The sequence below is a fragment of the Cavia porcellus genome, unplaced genomic scaffold, assembly GCF_034190915.1.
Source record: "Cavia porcellus strain 051 isolate PalLab524CR breed Dunkin Hartley unplaced genomic scaffold, mCavPor4.1 scaffold_29, whole genome shotgun sequence".
In the NCBI taxonomy this organism is placed as follows: Eukaryota; Metazoa; Chordata; class Mammalia; order Rodentia; family Caviidae; genus Cavia; species Cavia porcellus.
This window is the reverse complement of record NW_026947512.1, coordinates 11,824,861-11,851,190: the sequence shown is the minus strand read 5'-3', so window position 1 is coordinate 11,851,190 and position 26,330 is coordinate 11,824,861. Positions and strand designations below refer to the sequence as shown.

The 26,330-nt window shown below is 39.9% G+C and overlaps 1 protein-coding gene and 1 non-coding gene across 2 annotated transcripts; one reads left to right on the top strand and one right to left on the bottom strand.

Annotated features, from left to right (window-relative positions):
• Window positions 1-179: 179 nt before the first annotated feature.
• On the top strand, window positions 180-25,764 carry Dars2 (aspartyl-tRNA synthetase 2, mitochondrial). The gene is made up of 17 exons (XM_003474642.5): window positions 180-877; window positions 1,469-1,568; window positions 3,046-3,112; window positions 4,190-4,291; window positions 4,671-4,766; window positions 5,778-5,901; window positions 7,013-7,059; window positions 9,385-9,491; window positions 10,522-10,591; window positions 11,350-11,529; window positions 13,891-13,998; window positions 15,568-15,630; window positions 18,090-18,242; window positions 22,051-22,269; window positions 22,484-22,594; window positions 23,982-24,057; window positions 25,086-25,764. The coding sequence occupies exons 1-17, from the start codon at window positions 751-753 to the stop codon at window positions 25,298-25,300; spliced, it is 1,965 nt and encodes a 654-aa protein (XP_003474690.1). The 5' UTR covers window positions 180-750; the 3' UTR covers window positions 25,301-25,764.
• LOC111758347 (U6 spliceosomal RNA) lies at window positions 7,151-7,253 on the bottom strand. Its single transcript, XR_002792536.1, has one exon. It is a non-coding gene; the product is annotated as a U6 spliceosomal RNA (small nuclear RNA).
• Window positions 25,765-26,330: the final 566 nt, after the last annotated feature.

Here is a 26,330-nt window from a genome sequence, read left to right as displayed (position 1 = left end):
ACGCAGGAAGCCTCTCCCAGACTGCCCGCCTATTTCGCATCTCTGAAGCAACTGAGCTGGCCATTTTAACTGAGGGCAAGGCCAATCTTTGTGGACAACGTTCCCAAATTGCGTAGGTTCCTCTGCAATTTTGAATCGGTGCGAAGCTGTTCCTCAAATTTCCGCCCTTAGTAAGCATGGCGGCAGCATATCCCATTTGATTGGTCGATTACCTTTAGCATAATCTTAGGGCCTCAAGAAGAGCGGGTAGTAGGACGCTATCAGCAAATGGGTTCGGGCCCGATAGTGTATTGGATTTGTTTGCTTCGTTCTTTCAGAAAGCCTCACTTTGGCTGTTCGGTCTAGAAGATTTGAAACGCGAGACTCTCTTTTCCGGTTCTGCCTGCAGTCTTCGAGAAAACGAGGAAAGAAGGGAAGGGCATGCGCGGGTGGACAGTCCCTGCCGAGTCTCCGTAATCTTGGGCTCTCGCCTGGCACTGCTGTGTGGGGCCATTCGCTTGTCACTTTTGCTGCAGTCTTGTTTAATAGAAGTGGGAACTGATGTTTTGAAGGGGCTAGAAGATCTCGAAGACTGGTCGTTTGTACATTCGAGTACTCACGTTTTGCGGAAAAGAACTTAAGTATTGCAGTAGAGAGATGGACGTGGAATTTTAAGGAGTTTCTGTGTATTTCCGAATCAGAGCTTTGATCACTGTCCCAACACCAGCAGCAACAGATTCGCGTTTGTATCTCGTCGTCCTGGTATTCAATATGCACTTCTCTTCTTGGTTAAGTCAGCTGTGCAAGAGTTTATCCAGACCCATCGGAAGGACCACCCAGCCCATCTGGGTTTCTCTCTCCAGAAATCTGGTGCTGAGGTCACAGAGGAAAATTCCAGGTGAAAACAGCGAAGAGCTTCCACCTGTTCGCTACAGTTCCCCCTAGCCCCGGTCTTAACGCGATAGTCTTAGGCATAGAAGAGATCATTCTTTCCTTACATGCAGTTTCTTCCTTGAGTTTTTAAAAGGTAACCATATGGGATATTCTGTACGTAATTGATACTACTAATAGCCTAAAAATTCTTTTCACACTTTCATAATTGTCCAGTGTACAAGTAACTGTTACACACTGGATGTTTTGGCCCACTAGATTTGTACTAAAGTAAAACAGTTATTTCTCTAATTCCTAAGATCATGTTTCATTTGACAAAAAAATGTATAATACTTAGAATTGGGTGACTAGGAAAAGGTCAGTGCAAGTGTAATGATCCAAACAATTTTAATTTCCTTAAAGCAAGGCGAAATTTTAAATTCACTTGCCTTTGACACATCTGTAGATGAATTTTATTAAGGGACAAATCAAATTACATACTGTGACTTATAAATTTGATCCACTGACCTAAAGCAACTAAGATACCATGATGTGAGAAGCTTTAATCTGCAAGAAATGTAATCTTGCCTTTTAAATCTTTTTTCTTTTATTTTTTAAGAATTCAGTAGCTTTGTTGCCCGGACCAACACATGTGGAGAGTTGCGACCTTCTCACTTAGGCCAAGAAGTCACCTTGTGTGGATGGATTCAGTACCGAAGGTAAACTGAGGCACACAGTTTAAGAATGCCCGGTGATGGTTTCCTCAAAGCTGTTCTAACCCATTGTTAACTTTTAAGCTGTTAATAGAGTAAGAAGCTGCCTGCCAAGCACAAGGTGGTGAGTTCGATCTCAGGTACAAAAAAAAAAGGGGAGGGGGGAGGCTTGCAACTCTATTGAGACACAGAATTTACCAAATTTGCAGTTCTGTTACTGTTTGGAAAGATGTAAATAGTATAAGTACCAGTAACATTTTCTGTGAAAAGATGTAATAATGGAGATTGATCCACCATTGGAGTAACTGACCTTTGGTTTACTGAGTTTGAAAAGTTTTCTTTGACTAGTAACTGGATTTGGGCCAACACCCTGCAAACCTAATGTAGAGAGCTCCAATAGCATAGATGCAGAGAGCCTTTTTATTCTAAACTTAAGTAGAGGAGAGCTTAAAAAGCATGAATAGTGATCTCCGAAAGCCAGACCTCATCTTTTTGTTATGTCTGTATTCCAGAATATATATGAATACTACATTCACATTGAAGAGATCCAAAATGTACGGGTTGTGTGACCTTTCTAAAGTGTATGTCCCAAGTAGGTAGATATTTACCCTGTAAATTTGGTGACTTCATCACATAAGCCTCTTTCTGTATTTTTTTTCTGACATTAAAGACAGTGTGAGAAATGTAGGTCAAATGCTAAAATGTAATTATAGAGTCATTAAATTCATAGTTGGAACTCTTCCAGCAAATTTTGGGTTATAACTTTTTTTGAAAAAAGAAAAAGACCTTCTTTCTGTCTCTATATTTCAAAAGTTACCAAACAGATGTTTCTTTTTGGTTTTGTTTTATAGTTCTGGAGATTGAACCCCAAATCTTGCACATGTTAGGCAAGAACTCTACTACTGAGCTACATCTCCAGCCCTTTTTAAAATTTTATTTTGAAACAGGATCTTTTCCCTAAATTGCCTAGGCTGGACCAAAACTTGCTATCCACGTGCCTCAACCTCCTGAATAGCTGGAATTACAACCCTGTATCACTGCACTCAGCAATCAGATGTCTCTGATATCCTAAAATATTACCTTTGGATTTTGCAAAAGTTTCCAAAATTAATAAAAATTTTTACGAGGACTTCAGCCAATGAAAATATTGTATATCTGTTTCAGTTTTTGTTACACGTGGACCACCATGCCCAGTGAAAATTGTTTTCAAAAATTTTAAATCTGCTTTTTCATTACTAAGCCATCTGCAGATTCGTAAGCCATATAAAAACCAATAAAAAATTGAAAAGTAATTTCTCTTTCATTAATAAGCAGCATAGATAACAGTTGTATGCATGGCATTAATGAAAGTGCATCATTATTTGCAGGAAAAATTGAGAAATTGCAAAGAAGAGGTTTGTGTTTGTTACTTACTAGTTTTGTCTGCTTAAATTTTGGAGTCAAAATTTTATCCTAAAATGTTCATTCTTTCTTTATTAATCAGGCAGAACGTCTTCTTAGTCCTGAGAGATTGCCATGGACTTGTTCAAGTTATCATTCCTCAGGATGAGGTAATAGTTCCCTGTTGTTACCTAAAAGCTGCTTTCATGCTATGGCTGGGTAAGAGAAGTAGTTTGGTAAGTGTGCTTGCAGTCTTAAATTTAGAGGTTTCTCATTAACGAAAACTGTAGGCTGCAGATGTAGCTCAGTGAAAGGTTGCATGTACAAGGACCTGGGATTGATCTCTGGCACTCAAAAACACAAAACAAAAAATAAAACTCATAAGTGCTATAAGCAATATTTAAAACATGGCAAACTTGCTGGGGATGTGGCCCAGAGTAGAGCACCTGCTTGCCTAACATATGCAAGGCCCCAAACTCAGTTCCCAGCACCATACACACACCAAACTAAAGACTCAGAATTAAAAAGCCAGAATATGAACATAAAATTTACAAAAAATATAGAGAGATGGCTTGTAGATACATGAAAGTATACCCAGCCTCACTCATACATAAAGAGATGTAAATTAAAAACTACCTAAAATTTTAGTTTGTCGTCATTTTAGTGGCACTGAGGATTGAACTCAGGGCTTAGTATATGCTACAATAGCATCTTACCACTCAGCTGCGTCCTCCACGTACCCAGAGGTTTTTTTTAAGACAAGGTCTCAATGTGTTGCCCTTCCTGACTCAGCTTTCCAGGTGACCTGGATCATAGGCATGTATTATGGCACCCAGCTAGAAAAGCAATGCACTAGCTCTCAAGAACAAGGATCCAGCCAGATGTAGTAGCACACATCTGTAATCCCAGCACTTAGGAGGCTGAGGCAGGAGAGTTGCCATGAGTTCAAGGTCAGCCTGAACTGCATAGCGAGACCCTGTCTCAAATAGCCATAAAAGGGGAGGGGGGGGAGAATGTGGATCCAGAGATGAACTTAGCTACTCCCAGAGACATCCTTTCACTTCGTACTCTATCATTGCCATTGAGTTTAACTGCCTCTAAGACTAACCATCGAGACAGTAAGGGAAGCACCAACATTATGGCAAATAAGCTGTGATTATTAACTTTTTTCTAAACTATACATTTACAGTTACTGGTGGTTTCTTTATGTTTATTTTTTGAAACTGTTTTCCCCTCCTGTTTTCTAGTCAGCTGCCTCTGTGAAGAAGATTTTATGTGAAGCCCCTCTGGAATCTGTGGTGCAAATTTCAGGAACAGTTATTTCCCGTCCTCCAGGACAAGAAAATCCAGTTGGTATTTTGGAAGCTACATAAATTTTACCTGTGTGCATTTATGATGTCTGCGTTCACATTCACTTGATGTAACCTGTACACCTGTGAGACATAAGGTGCTAAGGCTCTGTGAATTCTGTATGTGAACCTCCAGGTTTCAATCTATTCCTTATAAACAGACCTTATAAGTGTGCATGCTAAGGCATTTGCTGATGCATGGGACTTGAATGCACAGCAGTATTTTGATATCTGAACAGATCAGCTACAGATACGCACTGTACACTGTAAGTGTACAGTGTTACTATACACTGTAAGTACCTGCACATTTTACATAAATATTACAGCTATGCATTGTGTACATGTCTAATGAGTGGTTCTTTCTCTCTTTCTCTCTAAGAAAATGCCAACAGGAGCTATTGAAATAAAAGTTAAAACAGCTGAGCTTCTGAATTCCAGCAAGAAGCTGCCCTTTGAGATTAAAGACTTTGTGAAGGTACCATCCTCTGTAATTATGAAATAGAATATCTAGAAAATGTTGATGAGCAGTGAAATATTTTCAGTGATTTTTTTCTTTAAAGTTTACCATCTATAAAATTAAACATATTATGAAAGAATCATGAATTGTTCTGTTCTAAAATTTCTTGACAAATTCAGTTTGTTTGTTCTGTTTTGTTTTTTGAGACAGGATCTTACTGTGTAGTTCAGGCTGGCCTTGAACTCATTATGTAGCCAAGGCTAGGCTCAAACTCACAAGCTCGAGGCAATTCTCCTGATTCAGCTTTCTAAGTGCTGGGATTACAGGATTGTGCCACCATGCCCAGCTAATTTAGGATGTTCTTTATCAAAGTTAAGGAGTTAATGGAGCTTGACAGCACGAGTACATACACCCCACATGATTTTCAGCTTTGTCACAATTACAAACTTACATACTGTATACTTTTTTTGTTGTTGTTATGCCAACGGTCAAGCCTAGGGCCTCATATCTGCTATGCCTATCCTTAAATGTTGTTAGCACAGAGATGCAGGATTTATGTCCTTGAAAGTAAGTGCTCCTCAGTGTATTCCTGCTCACACAGCGATGGAGAGTCTTAACTACCCTCTCTTCAACCCTTGCATTTGTATACTAGTCAATAATCCGTTCAGATAATAAACTCGGCTGTTTTTCACTTTGCCATATCTCTTTACAAGATCCTTGAAATCTTCACCTTTTTTTGTTTTTCACAAGTCGACTATGGGCTTAAAAGATAAATGTTAAGTAAATAAATGTCAGTCAGTGAAGAGTGATATTTTTATACTAAAAAATGGTTAAAAAAAGTAAAATCTGTACTCATAACAAATTTCAAAGCTGCCAAAATTAAGATAGCAAGATACACACATACAGACAGCGTGCTGTGCTACTTGATGGTGGAAGCAAAGTTATCAAAAATTCAAATTCTGTATCTAAAGAAAACATCTTTCTAATGTACAAAAAACATTTTAAAGTAAATATTTGTACTTTGTTTAGAAAACAGAGGCTCTTCGTTTGCAGTATCGGTACTTGGACTTGCGCAGCGCCCAAATGCAGTACAACCTGCGACTCAGGTCCCAGATGGTCATGAAAATGCGGGAGTATCTTTGCAATCTGCATGGTAAGGGGAGGCCTGGATGTCTTTGGAGCTGTACGCATCTCTCCTGTTTTATTGAGTTTTATCATATCTGTTCCTTCACATGATTGGGCCAGATGGTGCCAGGAGTCGAGAATTCACTCAGTGTGGTAAGGTAGTTTTTGAAGAAACATTAATTTAGTGTTTTGTTCTAGAGCATAATTTAATAAATAGTCCCTTATTGGGTCACAAACAGGTCCTTTTAAAGGTAATACCTTCGTGCACTGTTTCCTGTTAGTATCACCGCATTTGGTTTGTTTATTTTGGCAGTGTCGAGGCAGTGCTCTGCTGCTGAGCCACACCCCCAGCCCTTAATTCTTTATTAACCTTACACATCATTTCTTGAAACTCAAAAATAGCCCATGCATTAAACTAGGCTCTTGGGGCTGGGGATTTAGCTAAGCAGCATAAGCGCCTGCCTTGCAAGCGCTTGGTCGTCCGTTCGATCCCCGGTACAAAAAAAAAAAAACTAGACTCTTGAACTGTCCTGGATTTTTTCCTGTTTTTCACTTGTGTTACTGTCAGTATACAAGTGGAACATTTTCAATCCTGGAAAAGGTCTACATACCAGAACCCATCAACTATTTGGAATTTTTTCACATTAAAAGTCAGCTTTATTAGGGGCTGGGGATTTAGCTCAGCGGCCTAAGCGCCTGCCTTGTAAGCAGGCAGTCGTGAGTTCGATCCCTGGTACCGATAAAAGTGAAAAAGACAAAAAAAAAAAAAAGTCAGCTTTATTTATTTATTGTCTTTTTGAAACAGTCTTACTGTGCAGTTCAGGCTGGCCTTGGGCTCACTTTGTAGCCCAAGCTGGTCTCGAACTCACAATGATCCTCCAGCCTCTGCCTCCTAAGTGCTGGGATAACAGGCCTGTGCCACCACTCCCAGTTTAAGTATCAAGTTTATGAACAGAATCAAATGTTAGGGAAAACTTTACCTGTCTCCTTGGATTTGTACAAACCACATCATTAGGCTTGATAGCTTATTTGAAAATCCCAATTAAAACAGAGCCTCTGATTTGTTGAACTGCACTATAGACATCATATTGACAAATTCCAAAACTCTATGTATAAAATTCTCGTATTTGTCCCTTTAGGGTTTGTGGATGTAGAAACTCCAACATTATTTAAGAGGACCCCAGGGGTATGTATATCACTTAAATCATTCTCCTAATAATGTCCTATTAGTTATAAAACTGGACCGCTTTGCTTTTATAGTCACTTGGTCTACTTGGTAAATTTTATTTCATTTTATTTGTGTGCCATCCCTGCATAGGGGCCATGCTAACCTTCTCTGTATCATTCTAATTTTAGTATGTGTGCTGCTGAAGTGAGCACTTTATTTCATTTTGTTTACTACCTCAGGATGTTCATATTAATTAGCTTTTTGTAAGAAATGAGGTTATATGGGTTAATATTTTGAGTCAGGGGCCAGGGATATAGCTCAGCAGCACAGCGTCTGCCTAGCAAGCATGAGGTCCTGAGTTCAATCCTCAGTACCAAAAAGAAAGAAGAGAAAAGTAAGTCATCTTTTCTGTGCTGGGAGCAACTCCCCTGCCACAGGCCTGTAACTCCCAAGAGTACCGGCTGCCTGCAGGTCCCTCTGTACTTGTACCTCGCTCAGGAGTGCCTCTTGGCTGCTGAGCTGGCCAGTGATGAGTGAGAGCCTCAGCACGACGTGTCACTAGCCGTAGCTTCCAGATTGGTGTCACTGCCATTTCAGAAGACATTGACATAGCAGCCAGGTTCTGTGGCGCTGAGGCTGCCATGGTGAGGTTGGCTGGCTTTGGGGCTGCGATTAGGAGCCTTCGGGGTTTTTTTTCTGCTTTCAGGAATGGAACTCGTGACCTTGCCCTTGCCAGGCAGGCCTTATACCACTGAGCTAAATCCCCGGCCCCCGGAGCCTCACCTTTGCTTGTGTCAAGAACCTCCTGTGCCATTCTGGGCGTCACTGACTGGTGGCCTATCTCATTCTTTTCATCATGTGAAGGAGCTCTATCCACTTCCCAGAGTTTCTCACGTCTGATCTGCCCTGTGTGTTCCTTTTTCTTACTGCCCCACGAAGCCTGGAGAAAGTGGTTGGTTCAGATGGGCAAAAGGAAGATTGATACTGTATTAATAAGAGAAAAAACCCTGGCATTTCTAACCATTGTTAGTCTATTCAATCTATAGACTTATAAAACTACAGTTTAGGGGTGCTGGGGATATACCTCAGTGGTACAGTGCCTGCCTGGCAAGCACGAGGTCCTGAGTTTGATTCCCGGTCCCACAACAAACAAACCTTACACTTCAATTTAGGAATGCATCTAGGAATGACTTAGGAAGTAATGCGTGAAATTTTTTCAGCTAGTAACTGAATTGGGAATTCGTTTCAACAAGCAAGTGTTTAATAACCACTATGTAGAAACAGTATTTAACGTACACCCCACACACATACCCTGGTACTGGAGATTGAACCCAGTGCCTTCACATTCCTAACTCTTTTGAGACAATCTCACTAAGTCACTGAATTGGTCATGTGTTGGGAACTGTTGAAACTGGAAATTGAACACACGTGCAAGGCTGTAGCATGGCCTGGCCGACCTAAGAACAAACAGATGCCTTAAGGGGCAAGTATAAGGTCACAACTGAGGACACCTGGCCCCAACTCCAGTTAACCAATAAAGACTGTAGCTATAAGCATTTCACTCTTACAGTGAAATGCAACATGGAGATCTCCTAAGATACCTCTCCAAAATTAACCTAAGATAGTTCTCCTAAATTAAACATAATTTGTTACTTGGCAAAATCCTCGAACCACTCTCAAGGTCTGTTCAGTTTCCTGCACTGTTTGAAAAAAATAATAATAATACAGGCTGCCCAGAGACATTCCCTGTCTTAGTCCTCGGAGTCTCAAACGGCACAGGAGGGTTTGATCCTCCTGGAGCCCTACAGTTGTGCCACTTACCTCATTTATTTAAGTCTTCGCTGTACACCTGGTAGATTGGGGATCTAGGCCAGGTCCCTGATACCCATGTTGGGCTTGAACTTGTGATTCTCCTGCCTCAGCCTCCAAGAGTTCTTGGATTACAGGCGTGTGCTACGATGCTTAGCTATGTAAGCCTTCTTAGAGACTCCAAGGTCATCAAGAAGTCATCTGTGTCATTGTGAGAACTTTACTCTTTAGTTTCATTGATGAGCTGAAGTAGCACCTTCCATTAGATAAGTATACCTTATTTTTGTTTGTTTGTTTTTGTTATTGTTTTGTGGTACTCAGGACTGAACCTGGGACCTTTGCACTGTACTATATTCCCAGCCCATTTTTATTTTTTATTTTGAAACAGATTCTTGCTATCACTAAGTTACCCAGGCTGGATTCAGACTTGCCATCCTCCTATCTCAGTTCCCAGGTTCTAGGATTTCAGGCATGTGTTACCTGCCTAAATTTGTTGTTTTTATTAATGTCACTTTTCCCCTGTCTCTTTAAAAGGGTGCCAAAGAGTTTTTAGTACCATCCAGGGAACCTGGAAAGTTTTATTCTCTCCCTCAGAGTCCTCAACAGTTCAAGCAGCTTCTGATGATTGGTGGTTTAGACAGGTGAGTTATTTTTAAATACTGTTAGTTGTCAGAAAAAGAAAAGGCAAAAGGGAAGAAGGACTCACAGAACTGTCAGATCTCTTTTTATTCTCTGAAAACATGCTGTAGTCATTTAGTAAAGATTTACTGGGTGGCCACCCTGTCAAAGCTTCATGCTAGTGGCTGTGGCAGGAGATATTTTTTAAAAAAGAGTTAATGAGATTAGTAAGGCAGAGTAGGATACTGAATAAACCTAACTGTGCAATAAAACTATAAATGCATTGAAAATTTGCAAATTAGATGTTGTTTAATATCACAATGTTTGAGAGAATATTGTAGACAGTCTTTTTGAGCTAGACCTTCAGAGACAGACCTACAGCAAAGATGAGAGTTGGAATCACACTGCACAGGACAGCTCAAATGTATTCATAAAGCAATTAAATATTTCAGTTTTCCTGAAGGAAAAAAGTATCTGGCCAGGCATGGTGATGCACACCTGTAATCCCAACACTGAGGCAGGAGAATCGCTACAAGTTTGAGGCCAGTCTGGGTTACAGAGTGGATTCAAGGCCAGTCCGAACTGCATAGCGAGACCCTGCCTCACAAAAACAAAATAAATAAATAAAGCGTCTCTAGAGAAGCGTACCTGTCTAACATAGGAACATCTCAAGGTGCCAGAGTATGTTTTGAAAATAATATAGAGAACAGCAGTTTTTCATGGGTCGGCTATGTGTGTGATTAGATTAAAGCATTATTTAAAAATAAAGATTCTAACCAGGGATGGTGGCACGCACCAGCCCAGCACTCCGGAAGCTAACGCAGGAGATTGTAGATTCAAGGCTTAGGGCTACATAGTGAGGTCAAGGCCAGCCTGGAACACAGTGAGACACTGCCTCAAAAAAACAAAAACTAAATCATTAAAACATTTCTTATGTCTTTCAGATGTCATTATTAAATTTATTTGATTGCCTGCTGCGCCATAAACTTTTGGGGGGAAATATGTGTGCCTTCCTGGGATTGAGACTGACTTAATACTGCTTCTCAATTGCAGATATTTTCAGGTTGCCCGATGTTACCGAGATGAAGGTTCGAGACCTGACAGGCAGCCTGAGTTTACTCAGGTACTAAGTTCTCCCTTCCCAGCCTCTTACAGAGCCTTCTACAGCCAAGAATCTCAAAACTAGCACTTTTGGGCTGGGGATTTAGCTCAGCGGCATAAGCGCCTGCCTTGCAAGCAGGCGGTTATGAGTTCAATCCCTGGTGCCAATAAAAAAAAAAAAAAATGACTAGCTCTATAATTTCATATGTTTTACTATGCATTACAGTTTACCCATCAGATATTTAACTCCACTGAATTGCCTTTGAGGCACTCATTCAACTTATGATCTATTTCATATATAAAAATATAAGGAGTGTGGTCATCCATGCCAGAGTTCTACAGTGTTTTTATGTCATGTGATAAAGTTTTTAAAGCACGTCTGTTAGGCATTAGGAGCCAGTAACTCTTGATGTTGAATCTGTTTACCTAATCTTCAGCCTCATCAAAGCCATTATGACTTGGTTTCTATATGATACCAATGTGATGAAATACAGAAATCTTTATCTTGGGAATTGGATAGGCCAGGGATCAAATATAGCTCTACTGCTTACTAACTGCAGATAGTGAGCAAGTTACTTAGCCTCTGAGCCTTAAACCATGAAATTGCTGTGGGAATTAAATAAGTATTGTAAGCCACTAGTACAGTGCCTGATGGAAAACACTTGTTTTTATACTCCTTCCTCATGTTGTTTGTCTGCAGAATCTGTGGTAGCTTGAAATCGGTGAAATGCATATATTGTGACTATTCAAGCTAGCTTCCACATGTTATTTTGGTTTCAGATTGACATAGAGATGTCTTTTGTAGACCAGACTGGGATCCGGAATTTAATCGAGGGTTTGCTCCAGTATTCTTGGCCCAGTGACAAAGATCCCGTGGTGATTCCTTTTCCTTCCATGACTTTTGCTGAAGCGTTGGCCAGCTATGGAACTGATAAACCTGACACGCGTTTTGGGATGAAGGTACTGTTTTACTTTCCCAGGACCTTGTTCTCAAATGGTTCTGCTGTCTTTGGGAGGCAAGTGATTAAGAGTTCTGAGTGGCTGTGGACGATTCCTAGACGACCTGCTTCTGGGTTGGGGTTTCGTAGATAGCAGAGCGGCTGCCTCACTGCGATCTATTGAATGTCTGCTCCCGACACAGGTTTTGTTTAGGAAAAAAAAAAAGACAGCGTATTTTTAATTTTTTAAGTTTAAAAAGAGGATTAGCCGGGCATGGTGGTGTACTCCTGTTATCCCAGCATTTGGGAGACTGAGGCAGGAGGATTGCATTGAGTTCAAGGCCAGCCTGGGCTATGTAATAAATAAAATAAAAGAACCATAGTATTTTAATTTTAAAGTAATATAAAAATAAATTTTTCAAAGTTCAAACATATGAACACATTTATTCAGCTTATTAAAATTTGTAAGTATTTAAGACCAAGTATATATAGTGGAGCTTGATACCAAAGTTCTCTTATTTGCTTCTAAAGAGCAATCTCTCTTGATCTGTCTAATCCTGGTGACATTTCTGAAATCAGTTCTCACTGTAAGTTGTTTTTTGTTGTTGTAATTGTTTTGAGACAGGATCTCACTGACATGGAATTGGTTATGTAGTCTGTGCTATTCTCTAACTCACAATCCTCCTGCCTCAGCCTCCTGAGCACTTCACTGCACATTAAGAAATTGAATTCTGTGCCAGTTTGGCAGCATGCACTTGTAATTCTAGCTTAAAGAGGCTAAGTCAAAAACCCAGAACTTCAGGACTATTTTGAGTGGACACCATCTCAAAAAAAAAAAAAGAAGTTGAATTCTACATGGCCTATGAATTGTCAGTGTTCATAACTTAATGAAAAATAATATACACAAGGGGCTGGGGGTTTAGCTCAGCGGCATAAGCGCCTGCCTTGAAAGCAGGCAGTCATGAGTTCGATCCCCGGTACCGATAAAAAAGGAAAAAGACAAAAAAAAAAAAAAAATAATAATAATAATAATATACACAAAATAATAATCATGTACTCTGTTACAAATACCAGTTTAAGCTGGTGGTACACACATGTAATCCCAGCGCTCAAGAGGTCAAGGCAGGAGGACCTCCATGAGTTTGAGGCTAGCCTAACTATTCCTTGTTTCCTCATTTGTAACTTGGAATAGTAGTACTTTTTTTTTCCTTGACAATAGTAGAGACTAAATTTAAGGCCTTCACACTAAACTACATCCCCAACCCTTGTTTTATTTTCTATTTTGAGACAGGATCTCACCAAGTTGCTAAATATCCCAGGCTGGGCTAGAACTTTCGATCCGCATGCCTTGGCCTTCCAGGGTGCTGTGATTACAAGCTAGGCCACTGTGCCCTCCGAACAGTGGTTCTTAAGTCATGCAGCTTGGGTTAGATTCTGACTCTGCCTAGCTATGTCCCATTGGGCAACTTATTTCCTGCTCTGCCTCAGTTCCCTCATTTTCTCCTATATATACTTTTAGTAGTATTTATCAATTTTATAAGCTACTGGGTTTGATAATGGCATTTTCATGATATATAACAGGTATATAACATATTTTCATTATATCCATCCTCCCATTACCCCCTCCCATCCCTCTCTCTCTCTCTCTCTCTCTCTCTCTCTCTCTCTCTGTCCCCTCAGTTGCTTTTTTTATGAAGTAGAGATAATAAAAACTGGGATTGATGGCATCACACACCTATAATTCCAGCTAACCAGGAGGCTAAGGCAGAAGGATCACAAGTCCAGCCTGAGCAATTTAGAAAGACCCCATCTGAAAATAAAATTATAAAAGGCCTGGAGATGTAGCTTAGTGATAAAGCCTGGGTTCAACCTCCATTACTTAAAACAAAAGAGAAAGAGAGAGAGAGAAAGGAAGGAAGGAAGAAAGGAATGAATGTACAGAAAAAAACTTTTCAACCTAAGATTAACCCTGTATGGATTCCTCTGTAAATTTTAACTTCTCAAGATATATTCCCTCCTTTAAAATCTTGTTGCCAGGCATGGTGGTGCATACCTGTGACCCTAGCACTCAGGAGGTTAATACAGGAGGATCACAGCAAATTCAAGGTCATCCTGGACCACACAGTGAGACCCTGTCTCAGTATAACAAAAAAGCTGGGCATGGTGGTGCACACGTGTAATCCTAGCATTTGAGAGGCTGAGGCAGGAGGATCATCACAAATTTGAGGCTAGCCTGAGCTATAATAGTTCAAGGCCAGTCTGGACTACATGGGAAACCTGTCTCAGAAAATAAAAACAAACAAAAAATAATCTTGTCGATATAGTGGTTTGAGATAGAAATGCATTCCTATTTAGTTACCTCTTTTTGTCACCCATTTTCCAGATTACAGATGTCAGTGAGGTGTTCAGAAACACAGAGAGTGAATTTCTCCAGGATGCACTTAGTAAGCCCCAAGGAACCATCAAAGCCATATGTGTCCAGGAAGGAGCAGTAAGTAAAGCACAGTTCGGTTTGTTTTCTAGAATGTGTGTTGTGGAAGTGATTATGTTCAACACAGCACATTTACGCTTGAGAAAGAACAGTTCTCTAAATAAAATCTGTTTTTGTTTTTGTTTTATATAGTGTCTAACAATGTCCCTAAAATTGTAAGAAGAGAATGATAAAATATTATGAAGACAAATTTACACTTAACAGCTGGGGCTTCCTATTTTATTCCCTCTTTTAAACTATGCTGTGGTAGCTGGGCAATTTGCTGGGCATGGTGGCACACACGTGTAATCCCAACACTCAGGAAGCTGAGGCAGAAGGATCACCATGAGTTTGAGGCCAGTTTATGCTATATAATTAGTTCAAGGCCCACCTGAACTACATAGAGACCCAGTCTCAGAAAAAAAAAAAAAAAAAAAAAACCCTGAAATAATCAAATTCTGAATTCTTTTGTAGCTCTGAAAATTGTTTAAAATTCAGTTAAGTTCATTTTGAGTATTTGTCCTGCATATTACAGAACTAGACCCATAGAGACCTGCTTAATTAGGGAAATTGAACCCTACAACAAGCTTAAAAATTTTGTCATTTGGCAGTGGAAATTAAATATTTGTGCCTACCTGGCAAGCACAAGGTCACAAATTCAATCCCCAGTACCAAATATATATATATTTGTTAAATCCCACTATAGTGATGGAAAGATTCAAAATGTGTTTGTATCCTATTGTAATCCCAAATATTGTGTACAGTCATCTAAGTATTGTAATCTTTTTAGTTTTCCTCACAATCCAAAAAGTTAGAATTGTAATCCCATTGAGGCATTGGAATCCCAGCAAGTTAATTCCAATCTGCCACCACCAATGTAATCCACTGCAAGAGTAGACATCAAGACATATTCCAGGTTAAGGGCAGCCAAGGGGTCCTAAGTCCAGTCCCCATGAGGATGTGCGGACAAAGGCCCTGATCTTAGGCCTCTCCCACCATCTATTATCTTTTGAAGAAAGGGGAGTGGCTCAGGGATGAGTGACAGTGAGGATGGCAGGAATTATGTGAGTAACTTGAGCTGGCTAGCCAGGTAAGGAAAAAAGCATCTCTGCAAAATGCAGAGAGAAAGATAAGCCAGAAGGATCTATTTGCATAATTCACTTAAGGTAGCATCTGAGTGGTTTTAGGAGGCTGTTGCTTTGATTTCTGATATGTAAACTTTTGTGCCCTGGGGGGTCATAGCCCCTTTACCTTGGTCTCTAACATCCTGCTATCCTCATGTCTTTTAAAGAGAATACCATGGGAGGAAACAGGAGACTGTCTGTCCACTTTCGAGATTACACATCAGAACCTGGGCCAGCCTTATTTGTAATGCTTAGAGCCAACTAAAGAGAGGAAAAAAATACCATAGCTAGCTCTGTAGTATCAGTATAAGGAAATGAGTCTCCAAATAATCAAAGTTACAGCAATCATTTTACATTTAAGGGGAGTGACTGGAGTTGTCTCCCAAAGTATCCCGTTTGCTATCATGGACATGTTTATGAAGCTGAGTATCCCGTTAATGAGTTTACTCTGATTTTCTTTCATCAGAAGCACTTAAAGAGGAAAGAGATTGAGTCCATTAGAAAATGTGCAACTGACCATTTTAATCAGGTAAGGAGATTTTTTTTTTTTTCTTTTTGGGGATTCTATATTTTTAATTATTGCTTAAGCTCTTAATGTTTTTTTTTTAATTTTATTTAAAAGGAAAAAAAAAACAAAGCGGTGTAAGGGTATAAGTAATACAGAACTACAAAAAAAAAAAAACAAAACAGTAAGAAATCACCAGTTAATAGATTACATATTATCATCTTAGAGATAGTTGCTCAAGTCACAGTATCAAAGCATACAAAGTAGACACTCAAACAGTGAGACTGCAAACAGTTGTGTTCAATGATCCAACCAAAAACATTAATATGGTCAGCTATTTAACACCCCTAAACACACTTGCTGTTGTATCCTTTAGAGCACTTTTTTCCCCTCTCTTTTTTACAACAAAATTTACACATTTTGGGTTTTATTACTCCTTAGTTCTTATTACCTTTTTGAGGGGGAGAGAATAAAGTCAAATATGGCAAAACAAAGCTGTCAGTCAAAACCAAGGATAGACATAGCACATGATGTAAAACAGAGTACAAGGTTATCAACAATGGTTATCAACAATGTCTCTTGTTTCCTTAAAAAGAATTGTTTATCTCATTAGATATTATAAAGTTGAACAAAACAGTAGAGAACAAGACCAATAAAACTTAAGCATTGTAAAGATTACAGGACTTCCAAAGGAGACAATAGTCAAATCAGAATGGGCATCTTAGTGAATCTTATTGCCTTCAAAGTAGTTGCCTACCCTCAAACTTGATACTATCATACAGAATGGAACAGAGTCTAATCAGTCAAAACAAGTTAATAGGAAATCAAAAAAAGTTACTATTATATATCCTGCTAATTTTTAAAATTTTTCCCCTTAATTAAAAAAAAACATAAAAAATAACTAAATAATTTTTTTTAATGAATAAGGGAGAGATTGAGATAAAACGGGACGTAACAATATAACAATAGAGGTCAAAGCATGACTGTTTCAGCAACCTAGTGCTTCACCACCAAATAACCCGACTTAATAGTAGTTACCATAGTGTCTGTCTTTTTCCTTGAAGTATTTGAATAAAACTTCATATACTATTTAAGCTCTGAATGTTGAAGGTCTTGAGATCACTCTTTTGTTTTTCTTCTGTTAATTTTGAAAGTTAATCTTGCCCCCTGGTACAGTATTTTTCTAAGATTTCAGATTAGATGAATGCTCCATTATTAGAATATGAAAGTTCAACCCTAGATTTTTAAAGTAAACCAAGGTATTTAGTCCAGTTAGGAAAATAAATAGACCCCCACATGCTGCAGGTTTAACAACAGCATGACAGGTGTGAATCCGAGCCTAATGTTTATCGTTTTCTGTGCCCTTTTTAAAATTATGAGTACACCATTGACAGGCACATTTTATGTTCTCAGCTTGGGAATGGCAGAATTAAAACTGGCCAGAGCAGGATTGGGGAAGCTCCCACACTATCACAGAGGCATACACTTGCTGGCCAGTTTAGAGTCAGTGACTTTAAAAAGCCTCATGCTATTTGAGTCAGTAATTTTCTATGATACACTTAAGGAAAGGATCCTAGATTTAAGGAAACTTTATGCTCATCGTGGTATCATTCATAACAGGAATAGAATGAAACCATATAGGAGAGATTAAATGTAATTGTATAATCAAAGAAATTGATATTAGAGTTCCTTTTAAAGTTGTTTCCTAAAAATATTAATGTAGAAAAAAGGTTTATGTTATAATGACTTGTAAGAAAAGGATAATGTTATATACACTTAAAAACAAACATTACAGTCAACTTTGAAAATGGACAACTCACCTCTACCACCACTCTATCCCAAACCTCAAACTCAGAGAATTATAAAGAGATTATTCAATAAGAAAGATTATGACAGTAGTTCCCAAAGTAGGTCAAAGCAAATGAGAAAAATAAGGCAGTGTGAAAAGCTTTTTATCAAGTAAAAGAGCTGCACTTGTGAGGCTAAGGCAGGCGGCTCAAAACAAGTTTAAGACTAACCTAAACTACATAGCAAGCCTGTCTCGAAAAGAAAAAGTGAAAGAGCTATCTTTTCTCTTTTTTCCTATGGAAATAGTATTTCTTTATGAAATTATGGTAATAGTAGAAGATATTTTACATTTCTTTCCTTAATGAAAATAAAAATTGGCAGGTTTGTGTTTCCCAGTTTGTTTGTTAGTTTGTTTTTCCCCTGTACTGGGGATTAAACCCATGACAGTCAGCTACTGACACTGGGCTGCATCTGTAGCCCATTTTTAAAATTTATTATTTCCAACCCTGTTCTCTGTTGATTTTCTTCATTGTGGCAAAATTATTTCCTTCATTGCCTTCATATCACTTTGAAGGAGTTCAGGGAGGGAGCAGAAATGATCTTATGTAACTTCTACCAGACACAAGAAATGTGTGCACTATGAGAAAATAAATGCACTTTTTAAAAAGTATGAAGAAGTCTTTTCTTTCTTGTAGGAAGTCTTACCTATATTTTTGAAAGCCAACAGTAACTGGAATTCTCGAGCTGCCAGGCTTCTAGTGGAGGAGCAGAGATTGGAATTAACCCGGATAATGGAGGCCCAGGAGGACGATGTGGTCTTCCTGACTGCTGGCGAGCACGGGAAAACAGTAAGGACAATGACCCAAGGGTCCGCGTGGTGGGGGCTGAAGGCTGCCTTTCTTCTCCTGTGCATACGCAGTATTTTCAGTGGACTGCTGATTTCATAAAGTGACATTGCTTTGCAGAAGTTGCTGCAGAAATACCTTTCAGGACTTTGTAACATGCTGTCCAGAAACTGCCGTCTTGCTGAGGCCTGCGCAGGCCCCTGCCATCTGTGGTTTGGGGCTGCTATCTGCCTCATAAAGCAAATGGAGCTTTTTCCTTCTGGGAAGACAGAGTCATCGTCTTCTCTGAAAAACCTTCCTACATAATTGGTTTTGGCATTTGTCAGGCATAGAAGGGCAGGGATGGAGGCCTCGTAAGTGTAAGGATTTTATCTGAGGGCAGGCTCTGTGACAGTGATAGCTCCAGTTTTATGACATAGAAGTGGATTCCTTCACGAAAATAAAAAAGTATAACCCACTCCACAATGATACTAATGATAGTAGTGGCAGTGATGCATCAGATACCAAGCAGTATATCCTACAGAGCTACAGCGCTGTGCGATGAAGAACCAAACAGCAGTCACGTTTGTGTAATAGGAACTGAGGCAAATTCATGCCTGAAAAGCTACTGGGAATCTTTCTCTGTGCAACTAGGGAATAGATAGGAAACAATAGGGAATTTTCAGGCCATATATCAAAAATCCATCTGCTTAAATAACTTACTGATTTATAAATGTATGAAAAAGGAAAAAAGCTGGGTACAGTGCCACACACCTGTAATCCCAGCACTCTGGGAGGCTGAGACAGGAAGATCACAAATTCAAGCCCAGCGTCCTGACCCTGGACTTAAAAAATATAAGCTGGGGTTGGTGGGACAATCCTATAATCTCAGCACTCGGGAGGTAGGAGAAGCGCCACAAGTTCAAGGCCAGTCTGGGCTACAAAGTGGCTTCAAGGTCAGCCTGAACTGCATAGCAAAACCTTGTCTCAAAAAAAAAAAAAGTAGGAAAAAATATAAAGAGTTAGAGGTTTAAGCCAGGGATTTAGCTCAGTGGTGTAAGCAAGTGCCTGACAAGCACAAGGTCATGAGTTCAATCCACAGTACAAAAAAAAAAAAGAGGGATTTAAGGGGCTGGGGATTTAGTTTAGTGGTACAAGTGCCTGCCTGGTAAGCAAGGGGTCATGAGTTTGATCCCTGGTACCCAAAAAAAAAAAAGTTGGGGATTTAGCTTAATGCAGAGGCCTTTCAATTTCCAATATTACTAAGAAAAAAAGATACTTGTAACAAATTAATACTAATATGTATTGAAATGGGGAAAACAAAATCTTAGCATGCCCTACATGAGCTTACCAGATTGAAAATTCCTTCCTACACTCAAAAGGACACAGTCCTCCAGAATTTTTTCTTACTTGCTTTCTTATCTTTCCTCATAATTTGACACCTTAAATGTTTACCACTAATAGTAGCTACTATCTTTTTGTCTGCTTTGAAAGTTAAATGAAGGGAATAATTCTATAGGGATATTTTTGAGTGGGGTTGCTTTTGAGACAGGGTCTCCCTATGCAGTTCAGGCTGGTCTTGAGCTCTCTTTGTAGCCCAGGCTGGTCTCGAACTTGCAACAATCCTCTTGCCTCAGCCTCCTGAGTGCTGGGATAACAAGCATGTGCTACCATGCCTGGCAGGAATTTTTTTATTATCTGGAAAAAATGATTTGATAAGATTTTTGAGATAAATGGATACCTAATTGTCATTGGTCCTTTATAATACATTAAATGGCATTCCTTTATAGTTCATTAACTGTCTCATGAAAATTGTAGAGAGAGATGAGTTTTTTTTTTTTTTGGTACCAGAGGTCAAACTCATGACTGCGCTTGTAAGACAGGCACTTATGCCACTGAACTAAATCCCCATCCCGAGATGACATTATTTAGGGTATGTTTTTGTTAGTTACTTTGGTTGGTTGGTTGGTTGGTTGGTTGGGCTTTCTGAGACAAGGTCTTGCTGTGTAGTTCAGGCTGACATTGAACTGACAGTGTAACCCAGACTGGCCTTGAACTTCAAAATCCTCCTGCTTCAACCTCCCAAGTGCTGGAATTATAGGTATATGCTTCCATACCTGGTTTATTTAGGGTATATTGTAAAGCAACCCTTGAAGTGGAACATTCTATAATAATTTTAAACTGAAATCATATATACAATGAGAGCTTGAGCACTGCAAGGGAGCATGGAGATAACTTCAGTGTAATGATGGGGAAACCGAGGTGCAGAAGTCAGGTGACTAACCTTGGTCCATACTCTAAGGTAGGATAGCACCATCTCTTTTGCCTAACTTGTATGTCTGTTATGATACATAGACTTAGTAGAACTTTACCAATGCTGTGCCTGCCTTTGAAAAGTAAATCAACTGGAAACTTTTTTTTTTACCAGCTTCCAGCCTCCATTGGCATTACACAGAGTAGAGCTGACTCTGATCAAAGGTTAATGGTATTACTTATATAACCATCAAAAGTATTTTCAAGGTTTAACAAGTGAAGAAATTCAATAGTTATAAACTTTTGTACATAATGAATTCCTATGGATATGAAGGGTCAGTGCAGACTGCTGGAAAGCTGCAGGGCTGATAGATACCCTTGGAACAACATGGCAGAGGGAGGACCCTTTGTTCTTGAGAGCAGTAGCTGTAAATGGTGAGTGCCACCACCCATGGGCTACAGCACCATTCTTCAGATTATGGAAGAATATAAATTCAGTCCTTCATTGTATATACCCATGTTTTTAAAGTCATGGCATTGCTGGATCTGGTAGTATATGTCTTTAATCCCAGCACTCAGGAGGCTGAGGCAGGAGGATCACCTTGAGTTTGAGGCCAGGCTGGGCTTCATAAGTGAATTCAAAGTCAGCCTGAACTACATAGCAAGACCATGCCTTAAAAGGCCAAATAATAATATTAATCTTTTAAAAGTAAATAAAGTTATGGTATCTAATTAGCACTTTATCAAATTCATTCTTCTATATGTTTATACTTTACTATGTTTCTTCCAAAGGAAGTTTCAGAGTTCAGCTTCAAAGCTAAAAGTAAGCTACTGTCTTTCCCTTCCCCTACAGTTTAGAGTGAAGAAAGATATTATCTTTGCATTTCTTAAAATAGAAGTTAGGATTTTACACAATATTTTGCTGTAAATTAAGCTAGTTATTAAACAATCTCTTGGTATGAATCAAATGTCCTGCTGTTCCTTTCTCAGGAAGTATTGCCCTGGTTCCTCCTGGACCTTCTTTGAAAGAAAGCAGGCTAAAAGCCAAACTTATTGGGAACAATATTAACATTCTGAAAATGTCACAGTAAAAGTGCCATATGCAGACATTTAAGTGTAAGATAAACTAGGTCACAAGGTGACGGTGTATGCATGTCCTTTGCGTATCTGGCTCATCTGTGTAGCCCCAGCTGGCCTCGAACTCAAGATTCTGCCTCAGTCTCCCAAGTGCTGGGGTCCCCGTGTTTTTTGTTTTTTGTTTTTGTTTTTTTGTCTTTTTCATCGGTACCAGGGATCGAACTCACGACCTCCTGCTTGCAAGGCAAGTGCTTATGCTGCTGAGCTAAATCCCCAGCCCTGGTCCCCGTGTTCTTGATCACTGTGTTACCAGGTGCTCACCCACAGCTGCATTTCACAGTCACGCTCATGTACCGTGCAGTCAGATCGTCCTCACATCTGTCTCCTGAGAGAGAAATCGCAGCTTATCTGTGAGCCAGCAAATCTTTTACTAGAGAGTGGTCTATTCAGAATTCTGCTACTTTGTCAAGCAGCTCACTCAATGCTTGTATTTTATTCACAGTGCTCTTTGTTGGGGAAATTACGGCTAGAATGTGCTGACCTTCTGGAAGGGAGAGGAGTGGTACTTCGAGACCCCACCCGATTCTCCTTCCTCTGGGTGGTGGATTTCCCACTGTTCCTTCCCAAGGAGGACAACCCCAGTGAGCTGGAATCAGCCCACCACCCATTCACTGCTCCTCACCCCAGTGACCGTCACCTCCTTTACACTGCGCCGGAAAAGGTACCCTCTCTCTATGTCCAGACCAAAAGAGAATATGTCAGTAAAGACCAAGAACTCCAGAGTGCACAGTTTCTAGATAGGATCCAGCTCTGAAAACTTCAGAAGACACTGTGAGCCAGCTGTTAATATTTTATCCCTTAAGTAGCTGCAGTATTTTCAACCTGCAGAATTAGAAGGCAGAAATCTCCACTAACAAAGACTGCGCCTCTTCTAGGTTCGTAGCCAGCACTACGACTTGGTTTTAAATGGTAATGAGATAGGAGGTGGTTCTATTCGAATTCATGACGCAGAGCTTCAGCGTTACATCCTGTCAACATTACTGAAGGTAAGGCTCATTGACTCTCACTAGCCTCACTGCTTTATCCAAATATTGGTCCTTCTTTAAACATTTATTCTGAATGGAGGATTTGCTAAGTACAAAATAGTGTCAGCTTATCTCTACTTTCATATAGGCCTTGGAAAAGTGCTATTGATAGCTGTTTACATACCATGAAAGCATTGATGCATTTAATCTTATGAGATAACCTTATTTCACTTGTTTTAAACATGAGAAACTGAGGCAGATTATGTAGCACACAACACAAAAAGAAAACAAAGCTGGGAACTGAAGGGTGCTCCTGAGCCCACCATCCTCATCTGCGTTGATAGATATATGTGTGACAGAGAGAGAGAGAGAGAGAGAGAGAGAGAGAGAGAGAGAGAGAGAGGTTTAAAGGATTTTTAGTATCACTTAATGTACTTTTAGTGGGGTTATATCTTTGTGGCAGGGAGTGGGGTACTTAGGACTTTCTATACAGATGCAAACCTCAGGATTTGCAGTTCGTTAGTAAAAGAAGTCCAGATCTGGTCCTAAACCACATTTTTGGGGATTAACTAAATGGGTCTGGTAGGACAGATGACCTCACCTGTGAGGGCAGGACTGAAGAACTCCCTGCAGGTCCCGCTAGCTTTGAAAGCATCATGAAGCCTGCAGTCTTTCTTGTGTGGGGCAGAGCTTCCCGAAATCAGTTCGGCCTACCTTGCAGAGTCTTTGCTTTGCTCAGGTTTTCAGAAAAGTAAAAATACACTATTGCTTCTTCCTTGTGCATCAGGAGTTCCCAGCACATCAGAACAGAATTATCAGAATAGAAAGCAGTAAAAAAACAAAGGAAAACCGATGACTTGGCCCCATATCAGACCAACTAAATAAAAAGCTGCACATTGGGAGGCTTTGGCGCCTTGGATGCTCACCCACGATGCTGCTCCGCAGTCTGATGGAGAACTGTTTCCAGATAGCTTCCACGTTTCTGCGTGCACTGCCCCCAGAAACTGCTCCCCTGGTCACCCACCCCAGGGCCCTGTTCCTGGCCCCAGGTTGTCTTCCTCCTGGCCACATGTGACACTGTAGTTCTTTTCCCTCAGTCCCTGAGACAGGACACAGGACTGTCCCTATTTCTTACCCTCCCTTGTGAGCCCGCACCTCCCACTCTGTTAGCATTTTCAGTGCAGTAAGAGCTGCATTTCCTGGGCGCCTGGCACTTTGTGAGCATCTGTGACTTTTGTAAACTGTAAACCTTAATGTTTTTACACTTTCCCAGTGAGTTATTGCTGTTAGTTAAGTAGTGTTAAGACAGTTTTCTCCTCAACTTCTTCTCCCCTCAGCACTTACATCTAATATGTGGCACTTTAAGTTCCCTCAGTATATATTTAAAAGGGTATCTTTTGAATTTCAGGAAGATGTGACATTGCTCTCCCATCTGCTCCAGGCTTTGGATTATGGGGCACCCCCACATGGAGGAATTGCCTTAGGTAAAGTTTGTCTTTCTATAAAACTAAATTTTATTTCATAGCCTTGTTTCTCAAATTTGGATTCTCAGCTTATTTATAATGAAAATGGGGAATTTAAACCTTAAGTTCTATGGGAATTCAAGTTTTACTTTAATTTCAGTGATAAACTATATCTTTATTGATACTGGGGATTGAACTCAGGAACTCAGTAATATATTTTTTAAATATATTTTATTAAAATATTAACTGAAAGCTGGGCATGGTGGCATATGCCTGTAATCACAGCACTCAGGTGGCAGAAGCAGGAGGATTGCCACAAGTTTGAGGAGGCCACCCAGCATTACAAAATGAGACCATGTCTCAAGAAACAAAAACAAAAAAACTGAGCTGGGTGTGATGGTGAACACCTGTGATTCCAGCACCTGGGAGGCTGAGACAAAAGGATCCCGGCGAGTTCAAGGCCGGCCTGGGCTCCATAGTGAATTTACAGCCAGTCTGAACTATATAGCAAGACCTGTCTCAAAAGAAAACAAACCAAAAAACTTAGTCTTGAGCACTAGAATGAGATAGAAAAAAACCTTTTAAACAAGCGAAAGTTCTCTAAAAAGATGGGAAACCATGGTTGGTGACAACTTGTAAAACATTTTTATTTGGAAGTTCTCTATAGGCCTGGAGAGGTAGCTCACTGGAAGAACACTTGCCTAACATGCAGGAGGCCCTGTATTTAAGCGTTAGTACCAGCGGGGAGGAAAAAATTCTCTACAACTTATTTTGTGTGCAACTGAAGTCATTCCCAACATGAGACTGCGACACCTTTCTTTTTTTTTTTTTTTTTTTTTTTCCTTTCTTTTTCTCTTTTTGTCTTTTTGAGACCAGTCTTGCTATACAGTTCAGGCTGGCCTTGGCTCACTTTGTAGCCCAGGCTGGTCTTGTACTTGCAATAGTCCTCCCGCCTCAGCCTCCCAAGTGATGGGATCACAGGTGTTCACCACCATGCCTGGCAACTGCAATACATTTCTCATCGTTGACCTTTTACGTTTTACTCACAGGGTTAGACAGACTGATGTGCCTTGTCACTGGAGCTTCAAGTATCAGAGATGTCATCGCCTTCCCAAAATCCTTCCGAGGACACGATCTTATGAGCAATGCCCCAGATTCTGTCCCTGCTGAGGAACTGAAGCCCTATCATATCCAAGTCTCCTGGCCAACAGACTCAGAAGCAGAAAAGAGTTCTTTGAATCATTCATATCATCCAGAAAGTTGAGCTTTTGAGTTTCATCCTCTTCACTTTGCCAGTGCTAAAATCAGCTCCAGATCTGCCGTCAGTCTGACAATCATGTATTTAGGTGGAAGTAATCCAGCAAGATTTCTCACAGTAAGGATCAGCGGATACCTGATTTTGATTTGGTAACATGTACTATTAGGGCATTTATGAATTAGTGTGTTTACTGAAGTTCCTTTTTACCTGGAGATTATAAAAGATAGCTCTTTACTAGAGTAATATAGTGGCTTCATATTTTCTAATCAAGTCTTCCACACCAAGATTATTCACATAAGACAGAGAAAATCCAATCATAAAAGAAAGTGCTTGCTGCTGTAGAGGTGATGGAGGGAAGGTTGCTGTTCATCTAGCTTAAAGAGATTGATAAATTAGGCTTTATGGGGATATTTCAACTCTCAGAACAATGTACTAAGGATAATAAACCATCACAGAAATAAGTCACAAAATCTTATTCAGTGTTTCACTTCCACACCAACTTCACTGAGTCTGCCTTCTACTTACGTAAAATATAAACAGTACTTTCTCTGGCCACCTCATAGAGCTCTTGCCAGAATTAGGAGATACATGGCCAAAATAATGTGAATGAAAATGCTTTGAAAAACTGAATGGGGGTTGGGAGTGTTAGTTCAGTGGTCCATCACTTGCCTGCCATGAAAGGCCCCTAGGTTCCATCCCCAGCAACATATGCACACAAAGCATTACATAGACTCAACATTATCCATATATAAATAGATACAAGGATATCTGTATTATATAGTTGAAGAGGAAACAAGCCTGTAGCCAGAACTACCCAGGAGGTTGAGCCAGGAGGATCGCAAGTTCAAGCCCACCTGGGCAACTTACATCTCAAAAGAAAAAAAAAAAAAAAAATGACTGGATATAAGTGAGGATATGTGTAGAAAATGAGGACTGGCATGGATATGCATGGTATTACACATCAACAGCGGTTGCTACCTCTTATTTGTAAAGTGGGTGGCGTAATAAGCCTGCTGGAACAGTCGGTGGGGTTAAA

What these genes read in the sequence shown, in the direction of transcription:
- Dars2 (XM_003474642.5), top strand. Translation starts at nt 751, where the DNA reads ATGCACTTCTCTTCTTGGTTAAGTCAGCTGTGCAAGAGTTTATCCAGA. An exon ending in GGCAGCCTGAGTTTACTCAG is followed by an intron (nt 10,592 to 11,349) that starts GTACTAAGTTCT and finishes TTTTGGTTTCAG; the next exon opens with ATTGACATAGAGATGTCTTT. An exon ending in CAACTGACCATTTTAATCAG is followed by an intron (nt 15,631 to 18,089) that starts GTAAGGAGATTT and finishes TCTTTCTTGTAG; the next exon opens with GAAGTCTTACCTATATTTTT.